Genomic DNA, 19,415 nt, shown 5'->3' on the forward strand with positions numbered 1-19,415 from the left:
AAATTGTGATGCACGTACTGTGGCTTGTATGCGTGTAACTTGCTGAGGCTTGTCTGGCTTACCAGCCTGGCCGTGTATGACCTCGCAAGAACTTGGTGAAACTTAGCGAATCTTGGCGACAACACTTAGTATGAGCAAGCCATGCATAACCTCGTAAGTCATGGCAAAACCTAGCAACGCTCGGTATGAGTCTAGCCAACCCATACATCACATCGCAAAACTTAGCAAAACCTAGCAACATTTAGTATGAACCTACCTGAGCCATGTATAACCTCGCAAAACTTTGCAAAACCTAGCAACACTTAGCAAAAGCCAGAACTAGCTCTGCTGTGACCCAGCCTTGCTCTACTAGATCAAACTGCCCACAACTTTATTTCTGCGTCTTAAATGAATGGAATGTTCTTCAGCCTGATGTTGTTCATTTAGTGAATAAGGATGATCTTTACCCACGCTTTATGTCTTATTATTGGTGTTTGTTTTACTATGTACGTAATCTCCCCTGCTGTAATGGTCATAAGTGCAAAGCAAGTATCAAATAAATAAATAAAACAAGAAATAAGATGTTTGTACTCACACTGAAATTTCCATGAAGGAATCAACAAAGACAAATTATGTACAGCCACTTTACTTTATTAGCGAGACAAAAATCTGTTAAAAGATGGCACTTCTATGACAATCTACAAACATCAACAGTAGCATCTTATATATAATATTTATATGTATATAGTGTATGTTATGAAGCGCTGAATTCAGATTCACATTTCAAACAGTGAACACTTAGCAGAGGTATGTGCATCAAAACAGTCGCAATAATGTAACTGCCCATTTATGCCACAATAGTAACATGGCATATTTTGTGCGGAAAGACATATTTATGCGCACTGACAGCAGCATATGAACAGAATGTTCCAAGCAAGATCTTCTTGTGGGCAAGTCATATTGCACCCATTGATAAGTTTAACATGTGGCAGTGCACCAGGCACTCTTGTTTACATAGCTAGAACACTCTTTGCTGCCACATTGAAAAGCCACACTTCCTGCTACAGCACAATGTGGCCAGTAAACAGCAAGGCATAGTTTCCTGATGCTCAACAAAGCGGATTTCACACATTGAGGAAAGCATTACAAAGGCAATCTTGGAGATATAAAACTCGTGAAGCAAGCATATCAATGGGCTCTCTATATATTGACAACACAGTGAATGAAGCACTAGCAGCAGTGGCTGACATTTCTATTGATCTTCCGCTGTTTTTCCTGCCGGAACGCTTGTCTCAGCCCCTGCCTGTCACCAAAAACACACCTGTGCAAGCCAAACACTTATTTGTACAGCACTCACACCTTTAAATAACTTGTATTAGTACATTACAAGCTAAAATTGCATCAGCCAAGGTTAAGAAGTTTCCAACATTTTGGGACTGGCTCAGCCCTTTTTCAGGGAGTGACTGAAGCGGCCGAAGAAATAGCGTACTCGGCTGGAGCAGTTTGTGCTTCTGATATTTTCTGCCCAGCCAGACAGATCTCTGTCGAAGATGTTTCTTTTAATGCATACTAGTATGTACTGTATTGTGTTGGACAGAGGTTGCTAAAAAAGAATTCAAGAGTAAAATTTTGTCATTTTAGTGTTCTGACAAACAAAAACTTGTCACAACTTAATTTTGCCATATCTCAACCAATAGCAAGGTAAATTACATTCACAATTCTATTTAATACCTCCTCCTACTATTAAGGTGCCATATTTTGGTATTGAACACTTAATAAGACTCTTGGATATCAAATGTGCCAAGAAACCCATTGTAACAGCCGCTGTTTCCTAAATAGTACATTTACATAGAATAACTTTAGTGTTACTATGATGTAAGAACTGAAGCAATAATGAAATATGTGGTGAATATAGGCTCCCTACCATCGACAACTCAAATATTTAACTACTTGGCTTTCACGCAAGTGTTTCTGTGGTGGTAAAGAGACAGGCAGGGTACAGTCATGCGTAAAATATGCTACAATTCCCCACCCCCCATGCTGAAATTTATTCGGCATATATCTCTCAATGCCTCAAAATAAACATAATTTGATTGCCACAAAGCTTTCACTTGCTGCACTGTGTACCTATGACACAAACTCTTTTCATTGCACTTCGCAATAAATGATCATCAGAACTCATAATTAATTCATTTGCAAAACCTGTGAGGAACTAATGAAAATCAAATGTGAATGTTCAATGCTGGACAAATGGCATGACCACCGCTTGTGGGACTCTTGTGACACATGGTAAGGTTGCAGTTTGACACACAGATTAAAAGCAAGCACATACAGACCTGTTTCTCATTTCATTTGAAACATGATGTGCATTAATAAAAACAACAGCCATTGTCTTAGCATTCCAAGCTTTGCTTTTGTGCAAAAAGGTCTAAGAAAAATGACATTTTCTTCATTCATAATGAAGGTTATAAACTAATCACAATATACAACAATGCACTAGCTGCACCAAATCGAAAATATCTAGCCACCTGTTGTGGCCTTCCATAATCAAGACAAGCTTTCTCTCTTACTTATTTTGCTGTAGTAAACAACAGCATCAGAAGCATTCTAGCTTTGTCACTACAAATGCAAATGAAGCCAAAAAGTGTCACTGTTTCAAACAGTTCTTCAGCCTCAGGTATGTTAAAACATTTGCATATTTACTTTATAATCTAGTTTGCATAATTAATAAGATACAATGTCAAATATATCTGTTGGTGTGTTCAACAAGTAATTAGGTTTTGCACTTTGGGCTTGCACTGATGTGGTGCTGATAGGAACACTCGCAATAAGATATTGGGACACACTTCATGGTGCAGCACAAAAAACGTCCTATTGCAGCTATAGTCTTCGCCTTCTGTGCGTCTTCGAATCAATGGCGGTGTCCTCAGAGCATCACTAACCTTTAGAGATATGGCTAGACAGCTCGCATTGGCTTTGTACAACCAGTAGAGTACATTTATATCATGTTTGCCCGTGTTGCTGATATTCCAGCCCCGTCCATGACTTTGCCAACGAAGTTGACGATGGCCGATGCTGGCTGCTCTGGATCCAGTTCGGCAAACAAGTGGCACTGGTTGTCTGTCTTGCTAGCTGGTTTACGGGCCACAAAGCCAAAGCACCTATTTTGTTACAAAAGATGGAAGAAAGGTAACTGTTAAAGACTAGCTATTGCATCCATCAAACATACTTCCTGAAAAGACAACACTGTGTACAGCTATGCAATAATGTCGCTTTCAATCTAGTACTGCCATCTTTGTTTGATAGCCCTCTTCTCTTCTTTATGAATGATGTGCTATTACATGCATTTTAATATGCTCTAAAGTATTTGGTGACACTGGCCGCAAGTAAGATAGAGGTTCACAGGAAAATGAAAAACTGAAATAGTCAACATTAGTCAAACAATGGATGTCACTGGAGCCAACATTTTCACAAGGGACTCTTGCATTCATCAAAACCACATTCTCATTTGTGTTTTCAACCAATCCTGCTTCAAATCTAATATTGCTCTTTATGTCCCTTAGAGATATCCTACTATATACCAGTGTTTATTTGAGCAAGAAAACAAGGGTGACGCAGTAGTGCTGCTCACAACTCTTAACTAGTAGCTCAGCTGGCCTTTCTTGCGTGCACCGTGGCAGCTGTTTGCATGCACGAGTCAGTGAATAAATTAGTCAACACCCTTCACCCTCTCAGCCCCCATAGCTTCCTCAAATGTTTTCTGGGAGCCCTGCCAGCCAGAAGTGTGGTTCATTCACTTTAGTGGCAGTAAGATCGTCACTCAGCAAAAGTGAAATGCATCAGGACTTATTGAAAGCTTTCTATGCTATCTTTTTACACATGCCAAATAACCATACGTGAAAGACAGTGCAGCAACACTAATTAACCTTTGACATTTTCACAGAAAACCAATAAGCTATTACTGTAACTGAATATCTTTGAATATATGCTCAATATGGATATTTGAGGACTCGATCTTAACTGGCTAGTTAGTAACTGTAAAAAATGCATCCTCCTTCTACAGCCAAGATGACTCGGACAATACTGAACGTGATTTAAACCAATAAATTCTCCCCCTTCTGCTTTCATTTACCTAACCAGCTAAAATAAGTTGCAACTACAGTACATGTACTACAATTACGTTTTGGTTTGCCTCCACTCTGTACCTTGTGTTAGTAAGAGTTTCACCATCATAATAATCATAAATATACCTGATTCATGTTATTCTGCATAGCTACAGCCTCTATAAGAAATGATATGCACCGCTTTCACATCTACCACACTATGAAGTACCTTAAATAATATGAGACTTGAGGCTTCACTGTCAGTTAAAGGAGCATTAGTCCTAAAAGTACAATGTTTCACCTTTGCTTTCTTAGGTAGCCATTCACTTAATAATTATGGCACAAGGCCTCCATTCCTCGAGAGCATAGCAAATACAGTTCAATGCCTCTACAATGAATGCCCCTCCAATGAACACCTCTACAAGATGAGCTGATAAAGAAGGCGTTTCAGCCCAATATACAGGCCCTGGCCAAATTCTAACTTTTGTATGCATTACAGTGTTGTGGACACCTGTAAAATGAAATGTACAATGCAGAAATTCGTGCATCTCTGACAACTGATTTGTTGCTTTATGCAAACAGATTTTTCTCACAAGTGGACTCATGAGCCTACTTGGTTTCTGTAATATCAGAGCCACTGCCCAGTGACAACAATAACGTCTTATGGATATCTTATGGAAATCCACTGCCAGGACATGGATATTCTAGGGGTACGTGGAATATGTCGTACGAGCATCCCTCACATGGCCGCTTGGCCCTCACATGACTGGCAAGGGCGGGCATGGCTATGACACCTGTGATAGTGGCAGTCTCTTCCAAAGAGAAGAGTCTTGGTCCTGGCAGACCAGACATACTTACAGACCACTGTTTGAGGTACAACACTAGGAAGCAAGCCAACATCTTGCACCTTGTATGGAAGTGCACAACCTTCATCCAGCATTATCACAAGAATATAAGCAGGCCCACCCATAGCCCTCTAATCCACAAGATTTTAGCAGTGTATGAGGTTAAGATGGGAGCCACAGCACAGAAGGGAATCCTGGACTCTCTCTTGGAGTGCTCCGAGAGATGTCTTTGACCGCGAAATCCTAACTTTGCCCAATCCAAGCTCTTCTTGCCTCTCTTTTTCTCCCGAGATGGTCACCACCAAGAAGGAAGATTGCACCAATGCAATTATAACATATCTTCAACAACTACACTGCAGGTGCCACTGCATCATGATGTAGACAAGAAGCACTGGTCAACACGAGAGCAAACAATCATACAGGAAGATCTGGACTCTGCAATAGCTATGGTAGCACCCAACCTCATATCGATGATGAAAACTGAAGATACCCAGTGTGCACAGCTGAACACTTTGACAAGCAGCATTAGCATTTTGCAAACCTCAATGCAATAAGATATATGTTGCAATAGGACATTCCACTGGATGAAGAATACAGAAAAATATTAGTGGCTTCTTTCATTAAGTATCTTTTGATTTCACGTCAAACAAAAATTTTCTTTTGCAGAGCGTACTTAGCCTGCTCTGACGCAAGCAGTATCGTGCACAATCCTTAGAATCAAGTGACCTGCATAATGAAAGATTCTCGAGGTACAATGCACCTATTTATAAAGGTGTGTGACTGTATAATTAAATACAGCACCTTTAAATGCGAGCAGTTCAAAATATCCACCAAGTGCAGCATGAATGCCAACGTGAAGCAGGAGTTTGTAGTAGTTACATCATAGAAATGGGAGTAGTGGTGACATGGCACCACAAGCTGCTCATGTGCATATCTATCAGCCTAGTGCAGCAATTGAAGGGCTCAAAATGACCATGCTACCAAAAATGATGCTATGCCACCAAACCAAATCTTCCATCCCTATTCACTCTGCACTTTGCATTTGACACAATCCCCTACTGCTACTCTGCACAGCTTCCCAGTGAACACAGAGGGCCCCTCTCATCTTATCTACCCTCTTATCTCATAGAGTGCTCACTGGTTTAGGCTTTAGGCAATATGGTCAGGCAGTGTGGGCAGTGATGGTCAAACAGTGGTGCATAGTACCACATGAGCACCATTTCTTGTTTCGATTATGCAACCAGCCTACTTCAATGAAAAAGCTCTCCTCACCTGGCTCGCATATTAAACTGGTTGAATTAAAAAGCGATGTAACTAATAATTTGTTGCACTCGTGAGGAATTGAGGCTTCAGACGGAAAGCAATGTGTCAGTAGTTAACCATCAAAAAAGAAAGACAAAATTTCATGTCACCACTTTAACAAATTGTACACTGATGTTTTGCAGCACAAGAGTTACATACCTAGCAGTGACAGTGACTCCTGCATCTTCGTCTTTCTGAGTCCAGCGCCTGTCATCAGGGTCAGTGCCACAGAAACTGATCGCGTTAAGCGCGTAATGCCTCCTAAAGAATAACCTGTAAGAAATATTTGTTCATGTAAGAATGAAAGCTGCTGTTGCAGGACATGTTACAATGCAAACAAAACTAACTGTGCTCTAATTAATTCTCTATAAGCTACAACAGTACGTAAAATCTGCATTAACTCTTGTATTGGAAGCCATGGCCTAAAAATACAACATGCAATTTTCTTGGGATCATGGCATTTCCTCAATATGTTGGTCTGTACGTGCACCAAATTAGCAGAAGAGTCAAGTAGTTTTTACACAAACGAATATTATAGATTGATGTGCAAACTTGCAATCAGTATCCTTGAATAAATTAAATCATCGGGAAAGCAACAGCACTTGTATCAACATCTTATGAAGCTTTCCTTAAACAACATTGGAGGAACTCTTATTGGAGAAGGCAGCAACATAAGAGTTGCCAACATTTCCAATGTCATCAGAATAAATCACTCTTACTGAAATAAGAAACTGTGCTTAACTTATCTGCTAGTGCAAAAGGCTTTGCAGTAACGTGACCTTCATAATTCAATTGTTTTCCTTTGTTTTTCTTTCTTTCTTTTTTTTTTTTTTTGTCAAGAGGAGTTGTGCAGCACAAGAATGTAAAAGGTATGTTGAGCACAATGTCCTATAGTGTTTCTACTACAGTATAACCTCGTTAAACCGTACCCGCGTAAACAGCAGTTTCATTTTAAAAGTAGTAAAATGAAATCCCCAACTCAGTGGCCATTGAACATAATGTGTTTTGTATCTGCATAAACCATACCAGCTTATTGCGTACGTTTCAGTTAGCATGTAGTGTGTCGACTCTTCGTCACGCAAACACGGCGGTGCGTCGTCTCTATCGGGCGGCTCGGCAGAACAACAAGCCTCAGAGATTGGAACAACTGCTTCCAAGAGCCCTGTGCGTTTGCACGTGAAGCCACATCAACACCAACATCATTTCGACGCCTCGCCAGAGAGCATTGTGGCATCATGCAAATGAGTACTCGCGCCATGCCGAAGCTGGGATAAAAAAAACGTCGGGTGCTCAACATAGAAGAAAAATTAGACATCGTTCGTGCTATCGAACGTGACATGAAGAAGTCGGCGCTGGCACGCAACAGCCTACAGGGATCTGCTGTTGACTACAGTGCCTGGCATTTGGAACGCGAAGTTGCTTGGCAGCGCTGCTGCAACCGTGAAGAGACGTCGGCTGCGAGGTTCAATTTTTCGCCATTGTTGCCTCTGTTGTTGCTGAAGTGTCGATTAGTGACAGTGATGAGGAGGACACGGAAAGCGACAGCACAGGTGATTCAGGCCCGACAGTGGCAAACGCTGCACATTACGTCATCCTCATGAATGCAATCGTCGCTACGAGAACAGCACCCTGCAATGAAAAAGGCGCCCTGCGACTTCTGCAGTGCTACCGCGCACTTGCACGGAGAATACGTAACGCTAACGAGGAATCTGCCATGCGAGTGTTTGCCGAGAAGAGGGGGCTGGCTGAAAAGCTGGCACGCAGCTTCAGTAAGTTTGAGGCCGCTGTCGTCGCTGCTAGGCCGCGGTGGCATCAAACGAAAATAACACTTTTGTCGGGCGAAGTGAATGAATACTGCATGTTTATTTTCCCTTTCATCGCACTCTTTCTGTGTTCCATTTTTGACAGGTAAGTGGGCGCGATCTCATGCTGTTTTGGTTAAACAGTACTACCGTTTAGTACGTACTTTTTCCGAGCTCTGGCCAGCTACAGTTTAACAAGGTTGCACTGTAATACTCCTGTTCTCAGCACATACTTGCCCTAACATCACCAATGTCGTTACGACCAGCAGCTCTCTGGGCTGACCGATCCACTTCAGTTTCATTGTGATGTTTTTTATTATTAAAATTATTTTTGCCTTTCTATATGAACTGACATGTGAAAGGAGGTATGAGTAAAATGTGAAAAAAACAATTTTGTGACATGATGCAAAAATCACAGGAGCTGACCTTTAAAACCTTTACAAGTGAGCAACAGTGCCACCCACAGCTACAGGTAAGCAAGATTTAGCTCAGGAGGCTTACGTGCTCACTCCCAAGTATTGGGCGGTCACATGAATACCTGAGCCTACACAAGTCCCTCTAAGCATGTGTTGTAGCTATCCACAATACACTATATGTACACACCAGTTACAAACATATGTCATACTTTCGGTTGTTGTCGGTGAGAGTGATGCCCTGCGAGGAGACCTTGAAGTGGACTACAGTGGGCACAGGTGGTGGCGAGATGGCCAGCAGCTCAGCCATAGCGCGCCGCACTGCCTGTGGGCCTGTCAGCGACTCCATGTCCATGGTGCACAGGTAAAGCACATTGCAAGCTGCATAAAGAAAGGCACATGAGCATCACACAATGTTCGAAGGTCTGTCTCCTAAAACTGATCAAGTCTCTTAGAATACCAACTGGAGGGAAATATGCACTACCATCCATGCAAGTCTTTAAGGGACGTAGTGGCTCCGTGGGAATGCCAAGATATGAAAAGTTGAACGTGTTTTAATTGTCCCTTGCCCCTCCCTAGCAAATGGAATGCCATCACCATGTCTGGGAACCAAAAGCATGATCTCATGCTCAGTAGAGCACAGAAACATAGCCATTGAGCCACTGTGTCTGGTGCGTATCATAAAGACTTGCAGATTCACAGGCCACATAGTATCACAAGCTGCCTCATATGTGAGCATTTCATTCTCACATGCGAGAATGAACTGGGCATTTCCACAGTTGTCTATTAGATTACATTCCAACCCAGCTACATCAGTCATGGTAAGCAGACAAGAACCAAAGTTTCATGCTTCTTCCTGATAAAGAATACAAACCAGATAAGCTTTTAAAGTACACACAGCACTCTGAAAAGTACACATATCAATGTAAACATAAGTGTATGTGCCTCAAAATTGAAATGTGTTCACCATATGGCCAACGGAACCTTTTCACGACTGAACCAGAAAGCATAATATGGCTGTCACCCGCTCTACTAAGAATTTTTCCTAAATTTTGGTCCTATTTCATGAGAATAGAGAAGCATGCTTGGCAAAGTCAAATTTTAGTAGAAATAGACCCACGAGTTACTGTGTCAGTATTGGGCACAACCACATGAAGTCAATAGACCAACAAGACCAAGGAAAGCATAGCGGAAATTACCTGTGATTTTAATTAAAATGCAGAAACGATAAGGTACAAGAAAGTGAAAGTGGATGAATAAACAATTTGGCACAGGTCAATTCTGCCAGCCGTTTTATCAGATGTTTCATATGTGTACAAAATTCGACCCTGGGAGTGTTAGACAGCACCCCTCGTGGCTATGGCAACATGTGTATATAGAATATCCTTTTACGTGTAGAAGCAACCTAAACACAGGGAAACTGGCCTAAAGAACTTCGTATACCACCTGAAGCCATCAAGGCTGCTGGAGTAGAGATCCCTGCTATGCAATGAATGACTGTTCATTGCATAGAAAGAGAATGATCATCTTTGTAGCTCAATTTGTAGAACCTTGCACATGTAATGCATAAGATGTGGGTTTGGCTCCCCCTTGCGGCAAGTTGTCGTTTTGTTCACTTACGTTTCCCTGTATTTTAATATTTCTATATTTCAATTAGAACCACAGATAAATCCCCCTATGTCTTCTTTAGCTTCATCCCAATGGTCCACTAATATCCGACAGATAAGGTATGAATGCTGACATCCAGCAGAGAACATTCACGAACATCCACTGGGCAAACGGATAACATCCGAACATTCAAGTCCCATACAAGGTGCTCTGTGGACAAACAAAGTTATTAAGAGCTAATCCGTTTTATACAGTAGGTACCTTACAGATGTCGTTACTATAGGATATTTGACAGAGGACATTGCTGGGAGCTATACTTTTTTCGGCCTCAGAGAAAGAATCAAATGTTGATATAGAATATGTAGCGTGTTTTCTCTTCTTCCCAATGGTTTAGCCTATAGTAATCGTTTTACACTAAGCAAATACAGTTGGCTAACTATGCTAGTACAGGCAACAGCAAATGTTTTTGGCGGTGATACAGCTTACACTGATACAGCTTTAAGATAAAAGCAGGAACTTATTTCTTCAATCAGCATCAAAAGTATACCAGCCAGTCCTCTTGTGATATTTTTGTGTTCGGAGTTGCTGCACCGCACCTCCGCGCTGCTGAACTACATCCCTACAATGCAGAGACACACAGCCAAGTAGTCCAGACTTCAATGCGGGCAAAACAAAGAGTTGTCAGTTGCATAAGCCATTTGTCCAGTGCCTGCACGTTTTGGCATAGCCTTTCGTGTCTTGGCCAAAATTTAACCAGGAGAATGAACGGTAAGTGAAGCGATCGTAATTAATTTTGTATGCTCTATATATTTGATCGTGTGTTGTCAGGAGCTTGCTGTAACAGCTGGTTGTCACAATGGAAGCAACATCACATCCGCAACTGATGAACCGTTGCAACAAAGTCAGACATGCTCACGGATCCTTGGCATGTTCGAAGTGATTTGACACATAATGTCTTTTATATTACGGAAAGATTGCCGTGCAGCCGAATAGCGTGCTTTGCTTGCATCTCGAGTATGAAAGTAAGCTAGCTGTTCGCCATTGCGGGAATGCAGCAGCTAGCTATCTGCTACAGCCATGTGGACTACATGCAGCCGAAAGTCATTGTCATGTCAAGATTGAAATGCACGGGGTACAATACTACGAACAGCATCAAGCTGCTACAATTGGTGTTCAGAAAAGCGTCAGGTAAGGCATTGAAATAATTTATGAAAATTTCAAACAATGCAGGACAAATTAGGCTAGCGCACCTGCCACTTGAGCCTTTATTTAGTTCTGACGAATCATTGTATTGTGGCTAGGGCTTGGTTTAAATTATGGGAGATCAGATTTTTCAGTTTTGTGTTGAAATATGCATTTGTAAGCTGTTAAAAATGTTTTGCTTGCCTGCTTCAGTACATTCGACGTGTGTGATTGCATAATTCATTAAGAGCACTTTTTTCTTGAAACTGGCAACATTCAAGATGGCATCAATATACTCGATTTTTCAGATATAGATTGACTGAAGTACCAATGAAAAGGAAACAGCTCATTGAAGATGAACATACAGCATTGTCCGCAGACCACCAGCCTATGAAAAGACCCCAATTCGCTGACCTTTTCATACATGTCACACAACCTGTGCAGTTGCCGAGGCCTACTTTACTGAAGAACATTTATGTGAAGATTGCCCGCAGTTGCTTATAAGTGCTGTGGTCTCCAGCTTGCAGCCTGGTGTCTGGAAGCATGTATGTATGCTGATTGTTGTATGTTGCTTTTGTATCCCAAATAAATTTAAGAAACGCTGTATAAGCGTCTGTTCCAAGCAGTGCACTAGTATGATATGTCTCCGTTAAAATCAGTGCCATAATTGTTAGTGTGTTGCAGCATTTATATTGCAGCAAAAAAGCATGCATGTGAATGTTGCAACAGCACTGATGTTATGGCATTGACTTGATTGGTGGAAGATCACAGCTGGTGCAGGTATATATATATCTTTTAGAAAAATAATTCCTCTAAATTTTGTCTACAAACAACAGCCAGATGAGTCTCACCTGCTCCTTGCTGCAGGAGACTAGAAGCCGTAGCAGCAGTTGTTGGTGCTGTGGTGCTGTCCACAACATCGCCTGCCCAAACAGGCACACCTCCAATTTCTGCAAGGCAAAGTAAAGACTCCTGTTACTGTCTTGCATCATGAAGGCAATCAACAAAGCTGTCATCACTAGAATGATTTATATCTAGGAATTTTGGTCACTGTTTGGAGAAAGGATCACATTGGTCTAAATCTAGGAATATCTTGAAATTTTATGATGGACTTTTTTTCCACAGTCACACATTGCAAACTGAGTACTACTGTTTGTGTTGATATGTATTTATATTTCAAGTGCATACGTCTTCATCCTTTAAAAAGACTGAACTTGTCATTTTCTTATAAATTAACGAGTGTTTCCAATGCAAATAGGAGGCACTTGCATTGCAGTTAGATTTTGTTTCATCTTTCGGCATTTGTTGCACTCAGTACAAATAAATACTACTGTTGAAATAACGGATTGTATGGTGACAGAAAGAAAATTTAAACAGTGAAGTTTGTCTTTTTATATAAAAAAAGCTGAGAAGTTCACTTTTACAGAAATCTTACAGATTTCTCTGAATCTGTTTCTCTGCTGGGGAGAAATTGGATCCTAATGTTGATAACATGGGCAACCACACCAAAACAGCTGGTATGCATAATGAGCAGTTGTGATATCAAGAGTTGCTACTAAATTTAATCAGAGCAACAGCTTATAGTGATCAGTTGGTACTACATACTGAGTACATTTATCACACAAACTTCCACATTCAACCTGGTATTGAGGAGTACTGTGGGGCAACAATGACACTAAAATTAGGAAACAAAATCCACAATTAGTTGAGGTCTGCATTAATCTGAAAGTGCCTCAATATTTTGCAGTGCTCATGCCCCACATATCTTAATAATGAGGATGTTAGCTTTGGCAATGGATGATACCGTGCTGGAAGTATGAAATTCCAATATGGCACACAACACATACCGGGTATGCGAGGTATTTGAGAACACTATTCCTTATTGTCATAGACATCAGCAGGCTCATCATATCTATCTAGGAGTGCAGCTTCTTGTTGGTTGACCCCTTATCATTCATGCTGCACAGCTTGTTCAAAGATGGAAGCATGCAGGTTGACGCGGGAAATGAAACGCTGTGCAGTCATCGTCACCCTGGCCGCACACCACAGTGACTTGGAAATTGCCAACTTTCTTAACGTAGCGAAGACTTTCGTTTACAAGGTGCGGACAGAACTGATTTGTTCTGGCGGTGACATGGCATCTGTGGTGAAAAGGAAAAAGCACAGTCAGCTGTCAGACAACTCGGAACCCCTGATTTTCTCCAGCGGGTGCAAGTTATGGTGAGTGACGACCCAGGAAAGTCAATGCAAGCCATTGCAAAGGCCATTGCAAGTCGCAGAGTCGAACTGCCAGGCTCGCTTTGCACGAGGACTTGAGCTGCCATTTCTATGTCATGAGGAGGGGCCAATTCATTTCATATAAAACTCGGGAGAATCGTCTGCTCCAGCCCAAGCGCTTGCTAAGCAAGCTGAAGACAACTGAGGAGCCTGGAATGCTCCGTTTTCTATTTTTCAGATGAAAAGAACTTTGACCAAGACCAAGAAGTTAACCACTGTAATAATAGGTGGCTTTGAGCAAGTGTGATGAGGTGCCTGCAGTGATGCACACAACATTTCTATCGTTTGTGATGGTGTTAGCCGCCGTCAGCAACAAGGGTGATGCATGCCACAACACTTTTTTACAGAAGGACTCCGCGTTAATGCTGCCACATACATGGAGGTGCTTGCCACCATTGTGAAGCCTTGGATAGAGACTGTTACAAACAAAGACCTTATGTCTTTCAGCAAAATTTGGCTCCCATTCACACCGCCTGCATCACCCAGGAGTGGCTGGCTGACAACTTCTACGATGACGTCACTCCCATCTTGTGGCCTCCTAGTTCTCCAGATTTATATCCGCTCGACTATTATGTCTGGGGTGCCATTGAGAGAGAGAGGCCAACAAATAGACCCATAATACAAAAGACTTGCTGAAGGCCGTCATTACTGACTCAATGGCCAACATCTCTAAGGTCCACCTGATCCACGCATACAGCCATTTCCAAAGCTGAATTGAATCAGTCATTGCTGTGGATGGTGGATTCACTGAGTAATTGTGGAAATCAACTGTAAGAGAAGTATTTCTCACACTTTGATGAAGACATCTGCTTTTGCTGGAGATGTTCTTCTCTGCCTGAATCCAATATTATCTTCTCAAATGCCACATGCACCAGGTATCGATAATGCAGGGCACTTTATCTTGTTCAGAAGTAAATTCATATTATGAAGCAAGACTACTGACAAGCAAAACAGTACTATATGCTGACCAAAAATGGTGCAAGTGAAAGATTAAAATATGTTAAAGCTTTATCACAGAAGCCAAAAATTGGCTTCTAAAGTAAAGCACTTGGCAGCTAAATCAACCATTTCATTACAACAGCATGCAGCAGTGCTGAGTTCTTGTGCTTGTGAAATGCTCACACACACTTAGAGAAATTTAAGCTCCTTGCATATAACTCTGCACACTGGGAGGCGCATTTAACAGCACAAGGTGGCAGCATCCCACGGGCCCAAATCAAATAAACAGGTAAAGGAATACTTACCAGACTCTGGCAACAACAGTCGGCAAGGAAGAGCCAGCGGCGTGATGGAGTGCTGATAAACAAGAGCAGACAGGCTCCCTGCATGCACACACAAAAATGTGTTCAGAAGTTTGCTTAGACAATTATGCTCAAACTGCAGTGGACCGATTAGCTACACTCTTCAATTTTTGCTCTACATTTTGATACAGTATTGATGAAGGTGACCTTGAATCAAGGACTTTCTACATTAATAAAGCAAAATATATTTGCACAGCCCAAATGACAGTAAAGATGATGCTCAGATAAAAAGGGCAACTAAGCTATGTACAGACCCACATGCAGTCTACAGGCACTACAAGAGAAGTCATATAGGTAGGTTAATATTTTTCAAATAAAGAAGATGTAAAATTAAGACTAAGGAACATTGACACACAAATTTTTTAGATTGTGTCCAACCTATCTTTTTTCATCCTTCTTTCTACAAGAATCTGATATCAGGGTATTCTAAGCTGCAATTATATACCAAGTTTTGTATCGTCCAACAAGCTGTACCCTTGTTTTTCTGTATGTACTATTTACTTACATAAATAACATTATATAAAAAATTTTAGTTATTTAGAGTGTGTCTGATCAGTTGTTGGTGTTTCTTCGGTCATTTTGAGTCTGCAAAGCTGCCACTGTAGGAGACTGTAGTATGTAAGTCTGCTGTCATGCACATTTTTCTGCACTAGCCTCATACATAATTTATTCCTTTTTTCACATAAAAGAAAAAAAAATATGGCTGAATGTCATTAATGCAGCCATGTTTCATCACGTAGAATAGTGGACACAACTGTGCCCCACATGTAAACTCTAAGCAATGATTTGCACACATCCAGCACTAGACATGTGATGTAACACAATAATAAAACAGAAAGAATACTCACCAAAAACTGGTTCATTGGCACAGCCCTTGAGTCTAACTCCCTTGGCGGTAGGCTCGATCAAGAAATGCCGCACCAGCTCATTCGATGGGTCACCTTTATGTGGAATAGAAAAACTCTTAGTTCAAGGTCAAAACATGGAAAGGGAAAACAAACTTTATTCAAGTTTTACTGAGATCATTCTATTTTTATTACTGCACAACTAAAGCCTCCCCTACAAATGTCTGATACTAAAATTTATTAAGACGACAGAAGCTATAGTAACTACTATGATCGAAGTTATTTTAGCAGTCCTATCAAACATGAGAAATTTTCAAATAATGTGTGCACCATATATAGAAAAATGTTCAATTTAGAAGGCAAGCTAAAGTAAGAGATAAAAGACAGCATTCATTGGCATATTATCATTTCAAAATTTGCACATTTCCTTAGTGTAAATGAGCAAATTATTAGCAGACAAAATGAAGACAAATGAAAAAAATTAATAAATAAGGACCACATTTGTGGCGTTAGTGGCATTTCCATCTGCCGCTGATGTCATGGATATCGTGGATTTGAAATAACTGCATGATAATTTTTGTGCAAAGAAAGTCACCCAAAGCTCGCAGGTAGAGTCCTTGCTTGTTAAACAGTACACAATACTTCTATATCAGTAAACAATTAACTAGCAAATGCAGTGGCAGTCTTCGACATAAGTCAGCTAGAGAGAGCTAGTGTGGAAAATTCAAGGTGGCATTGCCATTTCTCCTTTGTTTTCACATTCTATTTGGCTCACAAAGGCTCTATTCCCTGAGACTGACAAATTCAGTAACTTGTGGTTACATCCTACAAATGTAGATTAACTTCATATTTCCCTCTAGTGTGCTTTAAATGTGTTGAACTGCAAACTTACTTTATTGACACAAATCATAGATACCTATACTTTTGTAAGTGCATGAATTCAGAATGCAGGCAAATATGGAAGCTTTCCAGGCAGCAATGCATTGACACTGAACAGTAAAATCCAACATCTGCAGACCTCTTAAGATACATTTAGAGGGAGCTGTCAGACATCCAGCAGTAGGTAACTTATGAAATAGGTCAGGATGGTGCAGAAAGATTATGACACATATTGCTGCATCTGATAAATTGACAGAAATAATTGTGCAATAGTCGTAAATATATAAGCAAAAAATTACAATATTGCCACAAAGATTCTGAAGTCCTACAGCCCAAATGATAGTACTTTTGAGTGGTGGCACAATGATGATAGCAAGGTGTGTGTTGGGGGGGGGGGGGGGGGGGAAGAGTTTCTGTCTCTACTTCCTCCCAGCTCCCCGGATCTGACTCAATGTTAACCGAAGTGAAGGTAGCCCTAGAAGCTTCTGTTACAGTCAGTACTCTAATTTGCAGCAGTTTCGGCCGTGGACCGCTAGGAAGGCTGATTTCCAGCCCAAACTGTGGGAAGATTAAAGTATTAACATAACCATACAGGTGTGCCTTACACTACTAGCTGTATATATTGCAATTAAGACATAAAAGGTTGTCCCTCTGAGTGCTTGATTTGGGCAAACTTCTGCCCTGTGCACTTTATTACTCTCCATCCCTCTCCCTCCCTCTCTCTCTCTCTCTCTCTCTCTCTCTCTCTCTCTCTCTCTCTCTCTCTCTCTCTCTCTCTCACACACACACACACACACACACACACACACACACACACACACACACACACATAGTGTACTCTTTGTGAAGAGAGGTTTTACTGGGACATGACGCAATCGACGGCCTTGAGCGCCAGGTGAGGTTCTGCTATCCCTAGGCAAGCGTGCTCTCTCTCCACCCTCTGTTACCCTGTGTCCCACTACAGCTTGTGGCACATACCCAAATCATATAAGATTGTCATTCTTGTAACGTTATATATTCATATATGTTCATTACATAGCGATGGCCTCAACACTTGAAGCATTGATGCTTTCAGATAGCATGTGTAGGTTTATTCACCAGTTGCCTTCACCCAAAATGTTCACACAGCCGTGACACCTACGACAGAAAGGATGTTCTACATCTGCCACCAAGGCTTGTGAGTGGTGGCGCTGGCTACCATTCTCAGGATTAGTTCTACTAGATAAACATAAATACCCCTGAAAGTGGATGGTAAAATGGCGCTGTGGTAGCTCAATTGGTAAGAGCACTGCACGTGTAACGCAAAGAAGCAGATTCATGCCCCACATGCGGCCAGTTCTCTTTTCATCCATTTTCATTTATCTTAATTTACCATTCCTTGAATTCAATTATTAAGTACAAGTAATTTCTCCTATGCCATCCTTGGTGTCCTTGTTTGTTGGCTCCTTATGATATGACTATATATATATATAGATATACACATATTATGAGCACAATGTGTGACTTTGATCTTCCTCATCTGTATATAGATAATCACCAATGCATGTTGTGCCTTCTTCATCATCAGAGCTCAAGCTCAGCAAGGATGAAGCAATTCATTATAACACACACACACATGCACACACAGGCACATGCATACACTTCCCTTAAAGCCTCTAAAAACCATCATGATTTCTTGCCAAAGAGTACGATCCCCACCAGAAAAACATCCTGGCTGCACTCATCATCATCATCATCATCTACCTGTTTTATGCCCACTGCAGGACGAAGGCCTCTCCCTGCGATCTCCAATTACACCTGTCCTGTGCCAACCAATTCTAACTAGCGCCCGCGAATTTCCTAATTTCATCACTCCACCTAGTCTTCTGTCATCCTCGATTGCGTTTCCCTTCTCTTGGTACCCATTCTGTAACCCTAATGGTCTAACGGTTATCTAACCTGTGCATTACATGACCTGCCCAGCTCCATTCTTTTCCCTTAATGTCAATTAGAATATTGTCTATACCCGTTTGCTCTCTGATCCAAACCGCTATCTTTCTGTCTCTTAACGTTATGTCTAGCAATCTTCATTCCATCGCTCTTTGCATGGTCCTTAACTTGTTCTCAAGCTTCCTTGTCAGTCTCCAAGTCTCCGCCCATATGTCAGCACATGTAAAATGCACTGATTGTATACCTTCTTTTTCAATGATAATGGTAAGCTTCCAGTCAGGAGCTGGCAATATGTCTGCCCTATGCGATCCAACCATTTTTATTCTTCTGTGAATTTTCTTCTCATGGTCAGGGTTCCCTGCGATTAGTTGACCTAGGTAAACGTGCTCCTTCACAGACTACAGAGGCCGACTGGCGATCCTGAACTCTTGTTCCTTTGCCCGGCTATTTGTTAGTATCTTTGTCTTCTACATATTAATCTTCAATCCCACTTTTACACTCCCTCTGTTAAGGTCCTAAATCATTTGTTGTAACTCATCTGCATTGTTGTTGAATAGGACAATGTCATTGGCAAACCGAAGGTTGCTGAGATATTCGTCGCCGATCTTTACTCCCAAGCCTTCCTAGTGTAATAGCCTGAATAATTCTTCCAAGCACGCAGTGAATAGCATTGGAGGGATTGTGTCTTCCTATCTGACCCCTTTCTTTATAGCTATCTTCTTGCTCTTCTTGTGTAGAATTAAGGTAGCTGTAGAACCTCTGTAGATATTTTCCAAGGTATTTATGTAAGCGTTCTGTACTACTTGATTATGTAATGCCACTATGACTGTTGGTATCTCTACTGAATCAAATGCTTTTTCATAATCTATATAAGCCATATAGAGAGGCTTATTGTACTCTGCGGATTTCTCGATAACCTGATTAATGACATGAATGCGATCCATTGTAGA

At 41.2% G+C, this 19,415-nt stretch overlaps 1 protein-coding gene across 11 annotated transcripts in view; it reads right to left on the reverse strand.

Annotated features, from left to right (window-relative positions):
• Window positions 1–609: 609 nt before the first annotated feature.
• by (focal adhesion protein tensin) overlaps window positions 610–19,415 on the reverse strand; it is a 392,943-nt gene continuing 374,137 nt past the window's right edge. For all 11 annotated transcript variants that reach the window (XM_075679849.1, XM_075679856.1, XM_075679851.1 and 8 more), the window contains 6 exons: window positions 15,661–15,753; window positions 14,756–14,833; window positions 12,086–12,184; window positions 8,657–8,825; window positions 6,389–6,502; window positions 610–3,140 (listed from right to left, as the gene is read on the reverse strand). In XM_075679849.1, coding sequence (XP_075535964.1) covers window positions 2,978–3,140; window positions 6,389–6,502; window positions 8,657–8,825; window positions 12,086–12,184; window positions 14,756–14,833; window positions 15,661–15,753 — 716 coding nt within the window. In that variant the 3' untranslated portion in view covers window positions 610–2,977. The remainder of the gene's footprint in view (window positions 3,141–6,388; window positions 6,503–8,656; window positions 8,826–12,085; window positions 12,185–14,755; window positions 14,834–15,660; window positions 15,754–19,415) is intronic.

The sequence above is a fragment of the Dermacentor variabilis genome, chromosome 2, assembly GCF_050947875.1.
Source record: "Dermacentor variabilis isolate Ectoservices chromosome 2, ASM5094787v1, whole genome shotgun sequence".
Classification (NCBI taxonomy): Eukaryota; Metazoa; Arthropoda; class Arachnida; order Ixodida; family Ixodidae; genus Dermacentor; species Dermacentor variabilis.